This window comes from Martes martes, assembly GCF_963455335.1.
Source record: "Martes martes genome assembly, chromosome: 15".
Lineage (NCBI taxonomy): Eukaryota > Metazoa > Chordata > Mammalia > Carnivora > Mustelidae > Martes > Martes martes.
In genome coordinates, this window is record NC_137903.1 from 39,565,985 (window position 1) to 39,584,456 (window position 18,472).

The 18,472-nt window shown below is 47.1% G+C and overlaps 1 protein-coding gene across 1 annotated transcript; it reads right to left on the reverse strand.

Moving 5' to 3' along the window:
- Positions 1 to 4,967: 4,967 nt before the first annotated feature.
- On the reverse strand, positions 4,968 to 18,160 carry SDE2 (SDE2 telomere maintenance homolog). The gene is made up of 7 exons (XM_080824655.1): positions 17,983 to 18,160; positions 12,273 to 12,390; positions 10,588 to 10,699; positions 10,101 to 10,270; positions 9,248 to 9,362; positions 6,894 to 7,407; positions 4,968 to 6,440 (listed from the first exon to the last, which is right to left on the reverse strand). Exons 1-7 carry the CDS (start codon positions 18,100 to 18,102, stop codon positions 6,219 to 6,221), a joined length of 1,371 nt encoding a protein of 456 aa, XP_080680781.1. The 5' UTR covers positions 18,103 to 18,160; the 3' UTR covers positions 4,968 to 6,218.
- Between the last annotated feature and the right edge of the window lie 312 nt (positions 18,161 to 18,472).

Below are 18,472 nucleotides of genomic sequence, written 5' to 3' on the forward strand. Positions count from 1 at the left end.
TCCACCTCTGCTCCTCCCCTCGTTTGTGCTCTCTCTCTGTCTCAAATAAATAAATAAATAAAATCTTTAAAATAAAAAAAAGACCCAGGGGGGCGCCTGGGTGGCTCAGTGGGTTAAAGCCTCTGCCTTCGGCTCAGGTCATGATCCCGGGGTCCTGGGATCGAGCCCCACATCTGGCTCTCTGCTCAGCAGGGAGCCTGCTCCCCTTCCCCTCTCTCTGTCTGCCTCTCTCCCTGCTAGTGATCTCTGTCTGTCACATAAATAAATAAAATCTTTAAAAAAAAAAAAAGACCCAGGGCCCAGGTCACCTCCCCAGTGACCCTGCCTCACTCTGCCAGAGGGACCGAGTCATTCCTCCCGCACCGCTCCCCATGACCTTTCATGTCTGAAACCACTTTAGCCGCACTGGGGACACCTGCTTTTGCTACCAGCTTTGAGCCCAGTCGGGGAGAAGGTCACCTCCCACAGCTGCGTAGAGCAGAGCACAGGGCAGGCGCTCACAGGCACCTGTTGAAAACGGAACCAGGGGCGCCTGGGTGGCTCAGTGGGTTAAGGCCTCTGCCTTCGTCTCGGGTCATGATCCCGGGGTCCTGGGATCGAGCCCCATGTCGGGCTCTCTGCTCAGCGGGGAGACTGCTTCCTCCTCTCTCTCTGCCTGCCTCTCTGCCTACTTGTGATCTCTGTCAAATAAATAAAATCTTAAAAAATTAAAAAAAAAAAAAAGAGAAAACGGAACCAAACCTCAGCAACGCATTCCCATCCAGGAGCCTTAACATGGGTTATTATTACCCGAGGAGGCTGATCATAGATTATTTAGGAAGTATCGGCGATTGGGAAGAGGGGGAAATAGTCCGTTTCACATCCCCAGGGAAAATCTGGGGAAACAGTAACCTGTATAGCCTCACAGTCATTCTGCCCAAGGTATCATCTTTGTTTTCACATCATGATTTTGCTTTCTCTGCAATGCTTACACCCGGCCTCTCTTAAGAAGTTACACTATTTCATTCTTCTATCTCGGCATCATCTTCTACCTCGCCTTCCCACTTGACTCAGTTTAGGGCTATCTATTTTCCCAAAAGTCATGTTTCCAAAATAAGGATATAAAGAATCAAGCCTAGGGCGCCTGGGTGGCTCAGTTGGTTGAGCAACTGCCTTTGGCTCAGGTCATGATCCCGGACTTCCAGGATCGAGTCCCACATCGGGCTCCCAGCTCCTTGGGGAGTCCGCTTCTCCCTCTGACCTTCTCCTCTCTCAAGCTCTCTCTCACTCATTCTCTCTCAAATAAATAAATAAAATCTTAAAAAAAAAATCAAGCCTAGATGCTTTCAACATTGTTTTTATTGATAAGCCCTATTTGTATAAATAGCATCTTACATGAACTCTGATACACAAAGAGATAGCAAAGATATTTTATTCAAATACATTTGCTTTTCAAATCAAGGTCCTGGCATTTGCTTGGGCTAACGGCAAGCACTATGCACACGAAGGGGACAGGGTGACCTGTGGGCCACCTGGGCAGGAGTAACGAGCTGGAACATCGCACCAGGGTGGACCTTTCCCCCTGAAGTGACAACAAGGGGGTCAGGCAGAAATACCTATTTCAGAACTGCACAAAACACAGCTATACCCCCAAAAGATATGTTTTAGAACACAAAAATTAAGGAGTTATTGAATATACAAGGATGCTGAATTCCTCCAGTGGCACACAAGAGCAAGTGACTAGCAAAGAACTGTGTTGAGAGGAAGTGATTTACGGGACACTCTGCAAGCCTGGGAGCGATGTGTTCCCATCGGCAGAGGGCAAGCAGGAAAGAAACACAAGCATCCGAGAGTCCGGTCAGATCTAGGCCAGCTGCGGCCACTTACTCCGTGTGTGGGGCTGTGGGTCTTAGGAACCCTCCATGGCCCACTCCCCACTCCCTGCCCTCCCCGGCCGGCTTCCACCGGTGTTTGTTAGCTCCCGGCTCCCTCTGCTGGCAATAGGGGGAGCCTGCCTTCTTCACCGAGATCCGTGGCGTTGCTGACCTTGCTGACCGCGGGCAGTGGTGGAAAACAGAACTCTTCTTTTTTCCTTTCTTTTTTTTTTTTCTTTCCCCAAAGCAGTATCATTTCTAATAGCCAAAACTGGAATCAATTCAAATATCCATCAACAGGTGAATGGATAGACACACTGTAGTGTAAAAATACAACAAAATACTATGTAGCAGAATAAAAAAAATTACATGCAACAATATATATGAATCTAATAATGGTAAGTAAAAAGAGCCAGACACCTTCCCCAAATATTACATTCTCAATGATTGCTTTTATATAATCTTGTCTTCCCAGCCGACCCAGTTTCCACACCACCTTTAGGCAACCATCGATCTTTGTTCTTTTCTGTCACTATAGAAAGCTTTGAATTCTCTAGAATTTTATATAAAAACAGAGACCTGTCTACAGGACTACCATTCCAGCCGGCACTTCAGCTGCCCTCAGATTTGTTGCTAGTAAACTATTCACTTCCAGTCATTTTCCTCCACAACCTTCAAAGGCGCCCCATGTCTACAAGCAAAGGTGTCAAACACCCCACAGGATACGCCCTACGATCCACTGATGAGTGTGGAATATGTTCAGAATTCTACTTATCGTCTTACCAAATACATCATATTACTAGAGTAGTACATTCACTCACTCACTCAATACATAATTGCTGAGCACCTTCTACGTTCAAGGCGTAAACAAAACAGACAGAAATCTCTGCCATGGGCGCCTGGGTGGCTCAGTCATTAAGCATCTGCCTTTGGCTCGGGTCGTGATCCCAGGGTCCTGGGATCAAGCCCCGCATCGGGCTCCCTGCTCAGCGGGGAGCCTGCTTCTCCCTCTCCCATTCCCCCTGCTTGTGTTCCCTCTCTCTGTCAAATAAATAAAATCTTAAAAAAAAAAAATCTCTGCCATGATGGAAATTATTCTCTACGGGAGGTGGGGAGAGGGATATTTAATAAGTGAAGTTAACTAGCATGAAAACTGGCACTACAAAAAAGAACAGGCAGGAAAGAAAGATGTGTATGGAGAAAGGGTAGTTCCTGTTTCATTTTTTTAAGGTTTTATTTGACAGAGAGAGAGCACAAGCAGAGGGAGCTGCAGAGGCAGAGGGAGAAGCCAGCTCCTTTCGGAGCAAGGAGCCTGATGCAGGACTCGATCCCGGATCCCGGGATCGTGACCTGAGCCGAAAGCAGACATTTCACCGACTAGGACACCGAGGCGCCTGGTAGTTGCTGTTTTAAATGGGGATGAGAAGTGAGCTATCCCTGGGGGCAGGTGAAGAAAGAACATTGCGGGTATAGGGACAGATCAGTGCTGAGCTCTGGGGGTTGAGTGTCTTCGTGATAGGTCCCTTCAAGGCTGTGCGTGTGCTGGTTTGGATTGAGAGCGCCCCGTGATGACTTCCCGACCGGCGCACTAGCACCCTGAAGTCCAATTCAGCACAAGAGGTGGCTGGTCCAGACTGAGAAGTCTTGTGAGTGTAAAACACACACCGGATTTCAAAGACTTGGCACAAAAACCAAAAAACCCCCAGAATGTGAACTATCTTACTGTCTTGTATTGATTACATGTTGAAATGAGACTTTTAATATATGGGCATAAATGTTAATTTTATTAATCAAAATTAATTTCACCTATTCCTTTCTCTTTAAGATTTATCTATTTATTGCAGAGGAGGGCCAGAGGGAGAGAGAATCCCAAGCAGACCTCCTGCTGAGTGCAGAGCCTGACTCCGGGCTCGACCTCACTACCCTGAGATCACGACCTGAGCAGAAACCAAGAGTCAGACGCCCAGCTAACGAAGCCATCAAGGCACCCCTCTTTCTCTTAATTTCTCGAAAATTAAGAGAATTTCTTCATTTCTCGGGATTCCCGGCCAGCTCAGTCAGTGAAGCGTCTCCCTTTGGCTCAGGTCATGATCCCAGAGTCCTGGGATCAAGTCCTGCGTCAGTCTCTTTGCTAAGCAGGGAGTCTGCTTCTCCCTCTGCTCTGGCTGCCACTCCCCGTTTGTGTACCTGCTCCCTCTCTTTCTCACAAATATTATTTTTAAAAAAATAAATAAAATACATATGATAAAGTAGAAATTGCAAAATGTCATAGGGCTTATAAGGACTATAGTTTTATATATATATAAAAACAAGACCATCAATGACAGGGATGGTAAATGGACATATACAGTTTCAAGATTTCTACATTTTATGTGAATTTTATGGATATCATAACCCCTAGAGCGTCCACTAAAAAACTGGATAAACTATAAACAGGATAGCTAAAAAGCCAATCAATTAAAATGTAGTTCTAAAATAAACTAATCCAAACAGATAAACAATACAATGATAAACCTAAAACCTGACTCTATAGTAATCACAGCTTATGTGAATAAATGTGAATTAAAAGGTGGAGTCTGTCAGAACAGAGAGAAGTGTTAAGACCCAAGTTATAGCTGTGTATAGGAATCCCACTCACTTTAAGTAGAAAGACCGAGAGAGGCAGAAAGTGGGGTATCAGGCACACAGAACACATTAGAAGGCTGGAGAAGCTCACATCAGATACAACAGAATTAGACACAAAAGGTATTAGCAGAGATAAAGAGGGGAATTTCCTAACAATAAAATGGTCAGCTCATTAGGAGGATGTAACATAACCGAGTAACAGGCCCTCAGAATATGAAGCAGAATTGGAAACAGACAATTGCACAGTCATAACAGATTTTAACACCTCACAACACCTCACAGACACAAAAAGTCTGAAGACACAGATGATGTGAACAATAGCATTAATTACGTAACCTAACTGGTACTAGAGAACAAATTCACCCATTTCGGAGTATGTATTCTTTTCAAGTGAATGTGAAACCTTCACCAAGACAGACCATACACATACGACACATATTGGGTCATATGAAGAGTCTTTTTTTTTTTTAAGATTTTATTTATTTATTTGACAGACATAGATCACAAGTAGGCAGAGAGACAGGCAGAGAGAGAGGGGGAGGCAGGCTCCCAGCTGAGCCCAGAGCCCGATGCGGGGCTCGTTCTCAGGACCCTGAGATCATGACCTGAGGCGAAGGCAGAGGCTTTAACCCATTAAGCCACCTAGGCGCCCCTGTATGAGAAGTCTTGATAAAACTAAAAAGACTGAAATCATATTCTCTAACTTTGATGGAATTAAAGTGCCAATCCGTAACTATGAGATATTTAGGGAGCAAAACAGACACCTGCTAATTAGGCCATATGCTTCTAGATAATCAACCCATGGGTCAAAGAATTCACAAGGAAATTAGGAAATATTTACAACTGAATGATAATGAAAATACAACATATTAAAAATTCTGAAATGCAGCTCAAGTAGTACTTCAAGAAAAACATGCAACTTCAAACACTTCTACTAGAAAGAAGTCTAAAATCATGACCTATGGCCTACCTTAAGCTACAGAAAAAAAAGAGCAAAATGAATCCACACTAAGTAGAAGGAAGCTAATGATAAAGAGCAGAAATCAACAAAACTGAAAAAGTTGAGAAAAATTAACAAAGCCAGAAGCTGGTTTTTGAAAATCAGATCAACAAAACCGACAAACCCTTGTGAGACTGACTGGGGAAAGGAAAAGCAAACCCACCAGCCCCAGGACGAAAAAGCAGCTACTACCACAGCTCCCACAGATGTTAAGAGTAAAGAGGGACTTCTAGGAATATCCATGTTCTGTATGTTGTATGGATTATATATTGTGTTCTTACAATGCAGCTATGGAAAACGTTATTAAAATCATGAGGAAAAAAATCGTGAGAGATGTATTGAACGTACTGTACCGTACTGATTGAAAAAAAAAATCCACATATAAGTAGAGCCGTGCTTTCCTGACCTGTGATGTTCAAGGGTCAACTGCATAACTTACCTGAATGACGCAAGATGAAATAAAAAATCTGAATAGTTCTATATTTATTTATATATTTTTTAAAATAGTTCTATATTTATCAAACTAAATCTTTATAAAAAACCATCCCACAAAGAACACTGCAGGCTCAGATGATGTCACACATTAATTCTATAAATACAATAATGAAAAAAGAGGATGATCAGAACTGGGTTATTAAAAAGTCAGCTTTAATATCGACAGGAATAATGGCCAGGAGTCAACATTCTACAGATTACAAACACCAGACTATGAAGAAACAGGAAACCAACTCCGATGAAATTCATTTCTTCTTCCCCTTCGAAGGTTTGGCGAACAGAGCCGGGTCGATCTGGTCCCTCGCCAGGCCCCTGACAGAGAAGAGCCGAGCCGCGCGCTCCTGCAGGGTGCCCCCGCATTTCAGTCCCAGGGCCATGAGCTCACACTTGAGCCTGTCCAAACCCAGCGCCTCCAGCTCTGCCGCAGAGCCAAAGGCCAGCAAATCGAAAGTTTGCTGACTAGTATCCTGAGGGGGAAAAAGGAAAATATTCAAAACAGACTCCTCCCAATCATGAGGGGCACCTGGGGGGCTCAGGTGACGATCCCGGGGTCCTAGGATCAAATGCCATGTCGGACTCCCTGCTCCGCAGGTAAATCACACCTGTTCAGCGCTCATACGGAACATCTACCCCAATTCAGATATTAAAATGTGATCAACGTGCTTAAAACTCAAAGAATATGGAACCAAGGACGCCACGTAGTGGCAAAATGATACACATTCCAGAGTTTAAAAGAAAAACCGACAGACTTTTTGGTGGGGTTGCGGCAAGGTTCACCCTCATCTGTACTTCTGGTTGGGAAACAAACCTTCCCACTCAGCAGCTGATGGGGAAAAGCTCATTTTCATAGTAAGGACTTCCTGAGGAACTGTGGCCATCAAGCTGCCCTGGCTCTGGACGTGGAGCCCCAAACTACTTACTGTGCTTCCTGATGGGCCTCCCTCCAGTCCGGCAGTGGGCACGATTCCCCCGGTCTCTCCAGGTGTGGCCTCGGCGGCTCTGGCCCCATCAGCCGCCTCCTCCGGCTCCAGCTCCGGCTCCTGGGTCAGTCCAGCCTCTGTGGTCTCCTCTTCTGTGGGCTCTTTGCCCTCTGCACCCCCCTCCTCCTCCCGGCTTTCCTCTGTTTCTGTGGCTACTGTCCTGTCCTCACACCCCTCAACAGACGTCTGTCCCGATTTGGCACACACAGCTGGGGAGACAGCGTGCCCTGAGCCTGTCCCTGGGGCTGGCAGTGGCTCCGGGGACCAAAAGGCCACGCTGGCCATGCCCGTCCCTGGATGGCGGCGGGGAGACCTGGCTGCTGGCTCCGCACCATCGAGGCCGTTGTCTGCAGCGTGCAAGCTTGTGCCTGAAGTACTAGCACCTTCCTCCCAGTCATCATCCGAGGTCTCCGAGCTGGACTCCTCTGCCGTCTCCAGTCCTTCCATGCCCAACCTGCCAAAAGCAGCGGAAAGGTTTAACACCGTTCTCGGCTTCTCTGCCAGACAGAGTTACCATGTGTCCAGGGAACAGTGTCTGTCAGGATCAAAGTATCTGCTCCCTTGAGATGGATAGTAGCTAAGTTTCAGAGAAAGATCTTCAGAGGTATAAACAAAGAAGAAAAAATTCAATGAGCCTGGAACCAACCACACCAAAGATCCAAGAGGGAATCCTCTTTAAAGCTGTGACTCTTTTTTTTTTCTTTCCAGATTTTATTTATTTGAGGGAGTGCACAAGCAGGGGGAGACGCAGAGGGAGAAGCAGACACCCTGCTGAGCAGGGAGCCCAATGAAGAACTCGATCGCAGGACCCTGCGGTCACGACCTGAGCCAAAGGCAGACGCTTCACCGACTAAGCCACCCAGGTGTCCCTACAGATGTGAATCTTTTAAAACAAAATTGATTTTGCCTAAAGCTTTTTTTCCTATCTTGCACAAATCTCAAATGGTTAGAAATGTAGATAAAATAACAAAGTTAAAAGAAAAGACTGTGTTTTATTCATAATCCCCCCAAACCGGAAACTACCCAAACTATCAACAGAACGGAGAGACGCAACAATACGTGGCAACAAAAGGGAACGAACCACTGATACACATGACACCAGCCGTGGATTTCAAAAGCACTGTGCTAAGGGAGAGACTCCAGACACAGAGGGCTGCAGGACATTCTGGAAAAGACAGAACCATCAGAAAAAACACCACACCAGCATCAGCACTTGCCCGGGACGGGGTCGGGGAACAGGAATTAACCACAGAGGGGCACATGGGCAATCTTTGGGGAAATGAAAACATTCTATATCTTGGTTAAGTGACTGTATTTCTCAAAACCCACAGACCTATTCAATGAAAAAGGATGAATTGAGGTGCATATAAAATGCACCTCAGAGGTGCCTGGGTGGCTCAGTGGTTAAGCCTCTGCCTTCAGCTCAGGTCATAATCTCAGGGTCCTGGGATGGAACCCCGTATCAGGCTCTCTGCTCAGCAGGGAGCCTGCTCCCCCCACCCCCGCCTGCTGCTCTGCCTGCTGCTCTGCCTAGTTGTGATCTCTCTCTGTCAAATAAATAAATAAAATCTTAAAAACAAACAAACAAAAAAACTGCACCTTAAAAAACCTGATTCAACCCCCCCACCACTTCCCCACACAATCCCACTACCTTCACTCACAAGAACACTTAATTCCTATTTCACAAAGAACACACAAGATTCTATGCTGGACTCACACAGTTACGTGATCTTTAATTAATAATTCTCTTTCTGCCCCCAAAGCGGAGGCCAACGAGGAAGCAAGATGCATCTGGACCTCACTTTCTAGAACCTGGCCCAGGGGAAGTGAGCTTGCGCCGAGAGTACCGAGTGGGAAGGGCGGTAGCACCACCAGCGGGATGGACAAGACAAGGCACCCTTGTGTTCATCAGCTACAAGTGCAGACCTGGCCGCAGACCTCAGAAACAACTGTGAAAAACCACAGAGAAAACAGAACAATCTGGAAAGTACAGCTGGGGCTTCCACCTAGAATTTCTGAAAGTTAACTCTTTCAGCACCAAATAGTCATTCAAGTATAAAGTGATTCCTATGTGATCTTTCACTAAGGAAAACCCGTCCTTTAGCTCCCATTTCCAGCCCGCAAGGCAGAAACCACGAGGAGCATGTGCAGTGTGACTGTGTGGACCCCTGGGAACTGAGACACTCTGGAAAGCTCCAAGCTCCCAGCAAACCTTACTTTAAAGAGGATTTAGAGCAGACAGGCAAGAGGAAACGCTGTCCAGCCACATTGGGCTGAAAACAAAGCACACTTACCAGAAGCACTTCCTTTTCCCTGCACTGGATCCTCGGTCTGTTTTCGCCGGCTTGGGTCTTTTCCGACTCTCACTGATCTCAGCCGAGACCACCTTGCTGGAGGCAGCCTGCATACCTAACCGAAATGGCCCCAACTCAGTTATGCTCTCAGAAGCGGGTATAACTGAAGACATGATAAATAGCACGGATGACAGAAGCAGCCGCGTTGCAACCTAAAGCTCGAGTTTTTAAATTTGCTAACATTCCAAAATTTAACACAGCTCAAATGAGATACGACTCAAGTTTACACAGATTTAAGGTACTGAGCATTCTGGCTCTGGAACCAGGTTTGGAAAACAGCAACGGCCAATCTGCAGCTCTGAGACTGATGGGGGCATTCCTGGCCCCCCGCGCCAGGATGGCTCCATTCCCTGCCACTCGTTGCTTATATAACACGATGTCATAACCTTCTGATTGAGAAGATTCCTTCTTATTCAGCTAAACGCCCAAGAGCCCTAGCATCATACTTTGGGAGCTAAAAAACAATAATAAAAATTACTCATTCTCATTTAAAAACCATTAAAAAAAAAAACGGGCCTAAAACTAGAAACCAGTATGTCAAAGTCTAAACACTTGCTGAGGACATGGCGTACCCACCAAACACAAGTGTTCTCACCTGGGGCCCATGGCCCCCACAATTCAGGAGCCAAGTACCTCACATACTGTGTGTGTGCTCTTTTTTGTTTCTAGAGTATAAGGCGTACTGTTTATTACTATTTTTACTTTGAAAGACTCTTATTCTAGAGAGCATGCGCACATGTGCACAGGCGGTAGAGCAGAGGGAGAGGGACAGGCAGACTCCTCTCACTCTCACCTTTGAGTACGGAGTCCTCCAGGCGCTCAGCCATCTCATGGCACTGCTGCTGGTACACGGGGCTGGCGAAGCAGTGCCTGGGCTCCGCCAGCTTCCGATGCAGCCGCTCCAGGCGCTTCTGCTCCTTCTCGGCCTCCCGCTCGGCCTGCTGTCGCACCCACTCGGCCATGCTAGGATGGGCGAAAGAGATGGGGCCGACCGGCCGGATCGCACCCATGCCTGCTGATCTGTGAAGAGCCCCCACCCCCAGCCGAATGTGCACGGTCCCTGGCCTGCTGTGATCCTCCCTCAGAAAGACAGGCTGGGCTCACCACCAGCACACTGGGAGGGACCCCCTAAAACCCAACGGGAGTTACTAAACAACAGAAAGAGCTAAGGCCGAGAACGACCAGTGAGAGTGCTCATGCTTCAATGCCACAGCTGGATACACGTGGCATGTGGACAACCACCAGTGGCAGGAACGCGCATTACGCAGCGGGCAGCTTACGCTTTCTCATGGTTGACATCCCGTAGCCTCCTCCCGCTGAGGTCCCGGCAAGCTTCTCGATTGGTTGTCTTCTCAATCTGAGCGCCAAGCGCTCGGAGCATAGATCCAAACCCTGGGCAAATATGTTTGGAAAAAGCAGGTTAAAAAGAGTTCCAGGACGGATAAATGCCAAATCTGTGAAAACACTATTATAACCAAAGATTAAAAATGATCTCTTTGGGGCACCTGGGTAGCTCAGTCGGTTAAGCATCCAACTCATCTCTTTCTCCCTCTGCCCTTCCCTGTGCTTGCACTCTCTCTAAAATACATACATTCTTTAAAAACAAAACAAAAACTGCGTGCTCTCTCTTTTTTTTTTTTTAAAGAAAAGGACATCAAGATTCTGCCCAGGCATCAAAGATAAAAATATCGATAAACCTGATTGAACCTCATGACTTTCGCCCTCCCTCTGGTATTTCTGAAATACTGTATCTGCACTGGGATTTTTTTTTTTCAAGATTTTATTTTTTTGAGAGATAGCACGAATGGGGGGTGGGAGGGCAGAGGGGGTGGGAAGAACAGACCCTGCACTGGGCAGGGAGCCCAACGCAGGGCTCGATCCCAGAACCCTGGGATCATGACCTGAGCCAAAGAGATGCTTATCCGACTGAGCCCCACAGGCACCCCCCACTGGGGTATTTTAGAGGGGCTTTACCCAGAGCCGCAGATCCCAAGATTCCCAGATTAATAACTTAAAATTTTTTATGGTGAGATTTTGGAGTTTCAAAGGAAAATTTTAAGGTGTCCCCGGCTGATATGATAAACTCCATTCTTACTGACACGATTTCAAACAGCAGGATGATTATGAGATGCCAGCCAGCTCTCTGAAAACCAAACCAAATCACTGTGGATTTTGAGAAAGCTTCAGGATGACATGCCAGCGCATTGGGAAAAATACCCAGAACTGCCCATATTCCGTTTTTCCTTTTAGTTTCTCTTCTCTATTCTTTTTTTTTTTTAATTAATTTATTTATTTATTTGTCAGAGAGAGAGAGAGAGGGAGAGAGAGTGTCTCTTCTCTATTCTTAGATGTGTTCATACGAAGACCCAAATCTACCCCATCTGTAAACGGCTATATTCCACAGGCTGACTTTAGTCCTCCCTCAGAACTATAATGACCAGACAAAATCTGCTAAAAAGCAGGAGTGGGCGCCTGGGTGACTCAGTCGTTAAGCATCTGCCTTCGGCTCAGGTCACAATCTCAGGGTGCTGGGATCGAGCCCGGCATTGGGCTCCCTGCTCAGCATGGAGGATACTTCTCCCCTCTAAAACTCTTCCTGCTTGTGTTCCCTCCCTCCCTCCCTCTCTCTCTCTCTCTGTCAAATAAATAAATAAATAGCAGAAAGAGATTTAACTGTTTTAACACTCTTTCTTCAGCAAATTGGACAGAATAATGATTGTCTCTCTTTATCTAATCTCCCTCAAAGTTTTGGAATCTAACTGCCTAAAAGCTATCCTGCTGGTGAGGGCAGAAATTATAATCAGACAATATATTCCTCAAAAATAATAAAAGAGAAAATACTCAAAACTAGGAAACTGAATAAAGGATTTCATAAGGCAAAACAAAACTGGCACACACCAGGGGCCTGCCCCGGGCTAGAGACTGCAGTTGTGACACACGGAAGCAGCCAACAGGTGCATCCTACCTCCTTTTCCACCACGGAGCCTGGGCTCCAGGCTATACACAGCACCATGCCTCACTCCGTCACTGGCGTCCACGAGGGATCCATCGCACTTCACGAAGAAGCATTCCTCTGGGACACCCTAGAGACAAGTTTGGTGTTTTAAAATGAGACAAGGCAAGTTTCCTGCAGGAAAGGGCCTAGCCCATTTTGTTTTTATCACTCAGGTTATAAGCACATAGCGTGTGTTCCATTAGTATTTGTTGAACTGAAAATCCAAAGGAAAAAAGTCACTTCCTAGGATTTATTCGGGGTATGACTTTTTCCTAACACCTCATCACAATATGTACAAGAACTTGTCTTTTGGGTGAAAGAAAGAACCGCTCTCTTCTCTGATAGGAAATCAGAGTCAAGGTGGAAAACTACATGGGGCTCGGACCCAGTAACTCTGCAAGGCCCTTTTTCTCTTGACTTTTTTTTAGACAGGTAATATCAAGTTGCACGGGTTCAAAAGTGACAATACACGTTCTGAAAAGTGTAGATAAGGACAAGCAGGGAGAGGGAAGGAGATGCTCGTATGGTCTGCCTACACCTACATAAGTGGGAACAGGCAGAGGGCCAGCTGGTCTTTTCTGCACATGTCCCCAAGTTACAGCAGAAGTCCAAGTACCCCCAAACCACTCTGTAGATTTCAAGACTTCTCAGAGCAAGCGATGAAGAGAAAATATAAAAGGAGATCCACAAACCAACAGGAAGGAAAAATGCATGACTGGTATCTTCCCAAAGTGGACACAATGAACGTTTGTTCTGGACCACATCCCACGGCCGCTTCAGTGGGACCTGTCTGTTCCTTCAACAAGTACTAATCAAGTCCCTCCCATCTGCCAGGTTCTTTCAAGTGTTGGGATACTGTAGTGAATCCTACCTCACAGAGCTTACGTTCCAGCGGGGAAGTCAGAGAATGAACAAATGGATGCTATACGACTGCCCTGGCAATAAGCAGGCTAAAGGGGACAGCGTGCGTGGACGGCCACACCGGTCATCTATCTAACACACACAGTCAAGAAAAGCCTCTCTAGTCAAGTACCATTTTAGCAGAGAATGAAGGAAAGGAAGAGAACAAGCCAGTGGCAATCTGGGGGCAGAGCATTCCGGAGGCAAAGGCGGGCAGCAGGAATAAGCCCAGAGTATGCGTGGAACAGCAGCACGGCCGGCCAGCGGCCAGCGAGGCTGGAAACGTCTGCCAAAGGGGAAGGGGGAGGGGAAGGCCGTAAAAGCCCCTGTAAGAATGTCGGGTTTCGCTCTGAATAAAGCCACTGCAGGGCTTCCAACAGATTGAGAGCGGAGTTATAGTCCAAAAGGATCACTCTAACTGTGAAACTGGAAATAAGACTGGAGAAGCAGAGACATCAGCACACAGCTAGATGAGCAATGAAGGCCATTTGTCTCCCGGGTAGTGGCAGCAGGGGATGAGAAAGAGGGGGGCGGGGAGTCCTCCCTAAGGCTCTGGAGGCGGGCAGTGAGAGCCACAGAGCAATGAGAGAGGAGTCCAAACATTTGGCTTGACTAACAGGAAACAGAGCTGCCATCTGTTAATAGTGAAAAGCACGTCTGGGGGAGAGCACCAGTCTCATTTTGGACGTATCGGTTTGAAAGGACTAACAGCCACATAGAGATGTTGAGGAACCCAGTGGGGACACAAGTCAACAGTCTGGGGACGAGGTCTGGGCTAGAGATTTCCATTTGGAAGACATCAGCAGGCCAACAGTACTCACCGGCCTGAGAATTGTCCTGCATGAGGGACAGGACAAAGATCAGAAGACCCAGTCATGGCCACTGCACAGCGCAGAGATCAGGGCGACGAGGCAGCAGCAGCAAGAGGAACTGGAAGGGAGGCTAGTGAGGTCAACGTGCGGACAGCTGAGCAGAGCGTGCCAAGGAGGGAATGCTGGAGTGTGCCCACGGATGCCGACAGGCCCTGAGAGAGGAGGACTGGAAACAGCTCATTGGGTATGGCACCCGTGACAGGAGCTGGTCTGCTGGAGTGACAGGAACAAAAGCCTGACTGGAGTGCGTTCTAAAGGAGTTTTCTGTTCAAGGATGTTTTCTATAAAGAAAACCAGAGAGGGGTGCCTGGGTGGCTCAGTGGGTTGGGCCTCTGCCTTTGGCTCGGGTCATGATCTCAGGGTGCTGGGATTGAGCCCCACATCGGGCTTTCTGTTCGGTGGGGAGCCTGCTTCCCCCTCTCTCTCTGCCTGCCTCTCTGCCTACTTGATCTCTCTCTGTCAAATAAGTGAAATCTTTAAAAAAACAAACAAAAAACAACAGAGAAAAGGAGGTGACAGCTGAGAGGCAGGTGGGCTCAAGTTTGTGCCCTGGTAGGAATGATCCAGGAAAAAGGGAAGACGCGGGGAAATGCAGTGGAGAGAGAACCGATGCCAAATAAGGTAAGAGGAGACAGGGTACTGGGCCAAGTGGAACTGCAACTCATCTGTAAAATAATGACTGTTCATCCACAGTAATGGAAAAAGAAAAGGCAGAATGTACGGCAACGAGGCAGGGGCACTGGTGTGAGGATGAGGGTCCCTCTTGACTGCTGTACTTTCTCACTGAATACAAAGTATGGACCTCTGGATGGGAGAAGTACTGGAGACTTAAAGAGAGGAGGTAAGAGAGTCACGTAGGAGAGTCAGCGCGATGAACTCGGCACGGCTTCCCAAGCCTTTTCACACCATGGTGTACAGAAAACACATTCAGTGACACAGGGAAATAAGCCAAGCTGCTGAGGCACCCCCAGATTCTGCCCCATGCCAGAGGGCTGCAGGAATCAGTATTCTCAGCAGTCCTCCACCCCAGGGGAAGCCCACTCTGGGCTAGCAGGGAAGCACAACCCTGTGCTAGCAGGACAGAGGAGCGAAGGAGCTCAGGTTATATGCAGTGATGTGATTGACCGGAAAGACTACTCTTGTCTGTAAAATGCTGTCCACTTTTAACAGCTGTACAGATTAAATGAGGTGTGCAATATACCTTGTATTTGCTTTACATTTATGAATGAAAAGCCACTTTAGTTTCTCTTAATATTTTCTGGATCTAGTGGGTATGTGTTTCTAAATATCTAAATAACTTTAAAAGACATTAATGTGAAGGCAGAAGGATTATATACATCGTACTTCATTTCCAAACATAACTGCTTGTTAAACAAGACAACTTATCAACAAAATTGCATCTTCTACTTAAGATTATTATCATTAATCCCTAGTAGGTTGGGACACCTGGGTAGCTCAGTTGGTTAAGCCGCTGCCTTTGGCTCGGGTCATGATCCCAGGGTCCTGGGATCAAGTTCCACATGGGGCTCCTTGCTCAGTGGGGAGCCTGCTTCTCCCTCTGCCTGCTCTGCCTGCCACTCCCCGTTTGTGTGCTCGCTCTCTCTGACAAATAAATAAAATCTTAAAAAAAAAAAAAAATCACTGGTAGGAAAAAAGGACAAAGGAAATTCAGAATCAATTTAAGGGTCTTTTGACCATCTGTGGTTTTTGTTTTTTTTTTTAGATTTTATTTATTTATTTGACAGACAGAGATCACAAGTAGGCAGAGAGAGAGGGAGGAAGCAGGCTCTCCACCAAGCAGAGAGCCCGATGTGGGGCTCGATCCCAGGACCCTGGGATCATGACCTGAGCTAAAGGCAGAGGCTTTAACCCACTGAGCCACCCAGGCGCCGCCCCAACCATCTGTGTTTTATAAAGTACTTCAAGCACAAAATATTGTGCGTCTTGGGCCAATCAGCCTAAAGCAACCAGAGACAAATGTGTAATTCACCAAAGTCAAATGGTCAAATGTATTGACTCACTCACTGCAATGGGGCTGGGGGGTGGAGGGGACTGCACACAAGAGGAAAAAACAATTATTATAGGATGTGGTGCAAGGGTGGAGTTTAGATGAAATTTAAAATAAAGTGTTCTGAGAGGCTCAAAACAAGGCAGAGTTGTGCATAAAGGGGGCAACATCGGGTCTAGACTGTGAAGTAGGTTGGATCCAGACCCCCATTTCCTTGGAAACCACAGAGTTAAGATAAACACAGAATGCTGTGTTCAGAAACTCCTAATCCGAAGGTCTGCACCTGGGCTGGAAATCATGAGTGCTTTCTCTGTATCAAAGCAACTTCAGAGTCTCAAGGCAAGAGTGGGATGCTTCATTCTCAGTGATAAAATTTCAAACAGCAAAGTGTCTTGTAGTCTATAATTTTGGAGATCAAGGTTTCTTAGTGAATCAGAAAGCAGCAGACTTCCAAGGGAGTCATTATGACATTTTACAACTATACCATGTCCTCGGGAAAAATACTGTTTCCTATTAACTCTGCAGCTGGCTTTATCTGTGTCTGTTATCCTAACCTGAAGAACAGCAGGACAGATTTTTACTTTTTCAGTGGACACGAACACTGACCTCATCCTGTGTCCGAAAAATTTTGTTTCAAAAAGCACAGATGTGAACTTGAGCTATTTTAATTTCTCCCAGTATCTCTTCGAATGACCTTTGAAAAGTTTCTTGCTTCTGTTCACATATGTTATGGTCCTACTTCTTTGAGGATCTGACAGAATCATCCATTTATATTTCGTCCTTCCTATTTAAAATTATTTTTTCTAATACTCTCATAATTAAGATCCTACTTTTCCAGTCATTTTGGATTAACTGTCATGAGATAAGGATTATTTTCAGACATATTAAAATCCATCTATTTTGTAAGATATTTCCCCACCTAGAGGATCAAAAACAGTTCTGACAGTTTTTAGACTTGACTGGAATGTATGTAGAAAGACAAATGGAGAGGATGAAAACCCACAGTATTTGCAAAGACACGTTGCTTTTTCATGGAACCGGTCCAAATAAAGATTTGGTTTGGACTGCAGTCTTAACATATATGAAGCCTATAAATAACCAGAAAAAAACAGCCTAGGGAAACACAGATGATGTGAGGTTACAAAGAAAAACAAACTACTAGATCAAGGGCCAAAATTAAAATTAGACTAGGAGAGACCACCAAATTATTTAGATAACCGAACAGGTTTAATGTCTCACAGCTGGGAGAAGCTCGCTTTCTTGACAATTCCGTAAACCACAAATGTATGTCCGTGACAGTTTTTCAAAAATATGCACGGACAAATGTGACCATTGGAGGATCAATGAAAAGATCTAAACGACAGACCCCAAGAACCCACGCCCTCCACAAGACACGTGTGTGAGTGCTCAGCCCCGACCAGAGACCAGATGAACCCATCGCCCTGCCCAACAATCCTCTGGCCTTGGTCTGGATATGAAAATACTCCTTTACGTTGGAGCTGACGGGGCTGTGCCGTGGACAATATGCCCATCACCGAACCAGGATGAATGCAAGGGAAACCTAAAGAAATGCGCCCTAAAGTCATCTGGACCAATTGCCTCATTTGAGCACGAAGAAACAACGCCAAGCGTTTCTGTTCGTCTACACTGAGGGCGGGACTGAGCGCCTGTCAGCCGAGGGGTTGTTCCCTTCTGTAGGGACACAAAACCACCGCCACCCCAAAACAAAAACAAAGCAAGTCCTCAGTAGCAGTCTGAAGCACCTTAAAACTGGGAAGCCCTCAGTCTCAAAAACTGAAAACCCTAAGGAAGAGACGCGCCCCGAACCGCCCTCTCCCCACCCAATCCTGTCCCCGTCCGCCTTCCTGTCTCCCTTCCTTCCAGGAAGCGCGAAGCTCACCCGATCGTGACAGTGCCGGCGGATCAAATCTCGTACAGAGCACCGGGCCGACGCACACCGCACCGCCTCGCACCCGAAGCCCGGGCCGCGAACCCACACCAGCGGCGAAGCCTCCGCCATTTCAGCGAGCTCCCGGACCTCCACGTCCTGGGGACAGGGCGCCGGCGGTGGCCCGGCGCGACTCGATGGCGTCACGGGGCGGTCTGCGCCCCGCCCCCACATCCTCCGCTCGCCCCGCCCCTCCCCTGGGCCAGTCACGTGAACCGGGCCCGGCGCCGCGCCGCGCGGGCGGGGGAGGGGAACAGGAAGGGCCTGGAGGAGGCCGATAAGGCAGCCCAGGGCTAGGGCGAGGCGTTGCTAGGAGACACTGCTAGGGCGGGGCTCGGGGGACTACGTATAAAAGGCTGGCGCGGGGTCAGGCTGCGAGCGTTCTGGCCGCGAGCGATTAGGCGGAGGCGGGGCGTTGCCCAGCGGGCTCCGACTGAGTACC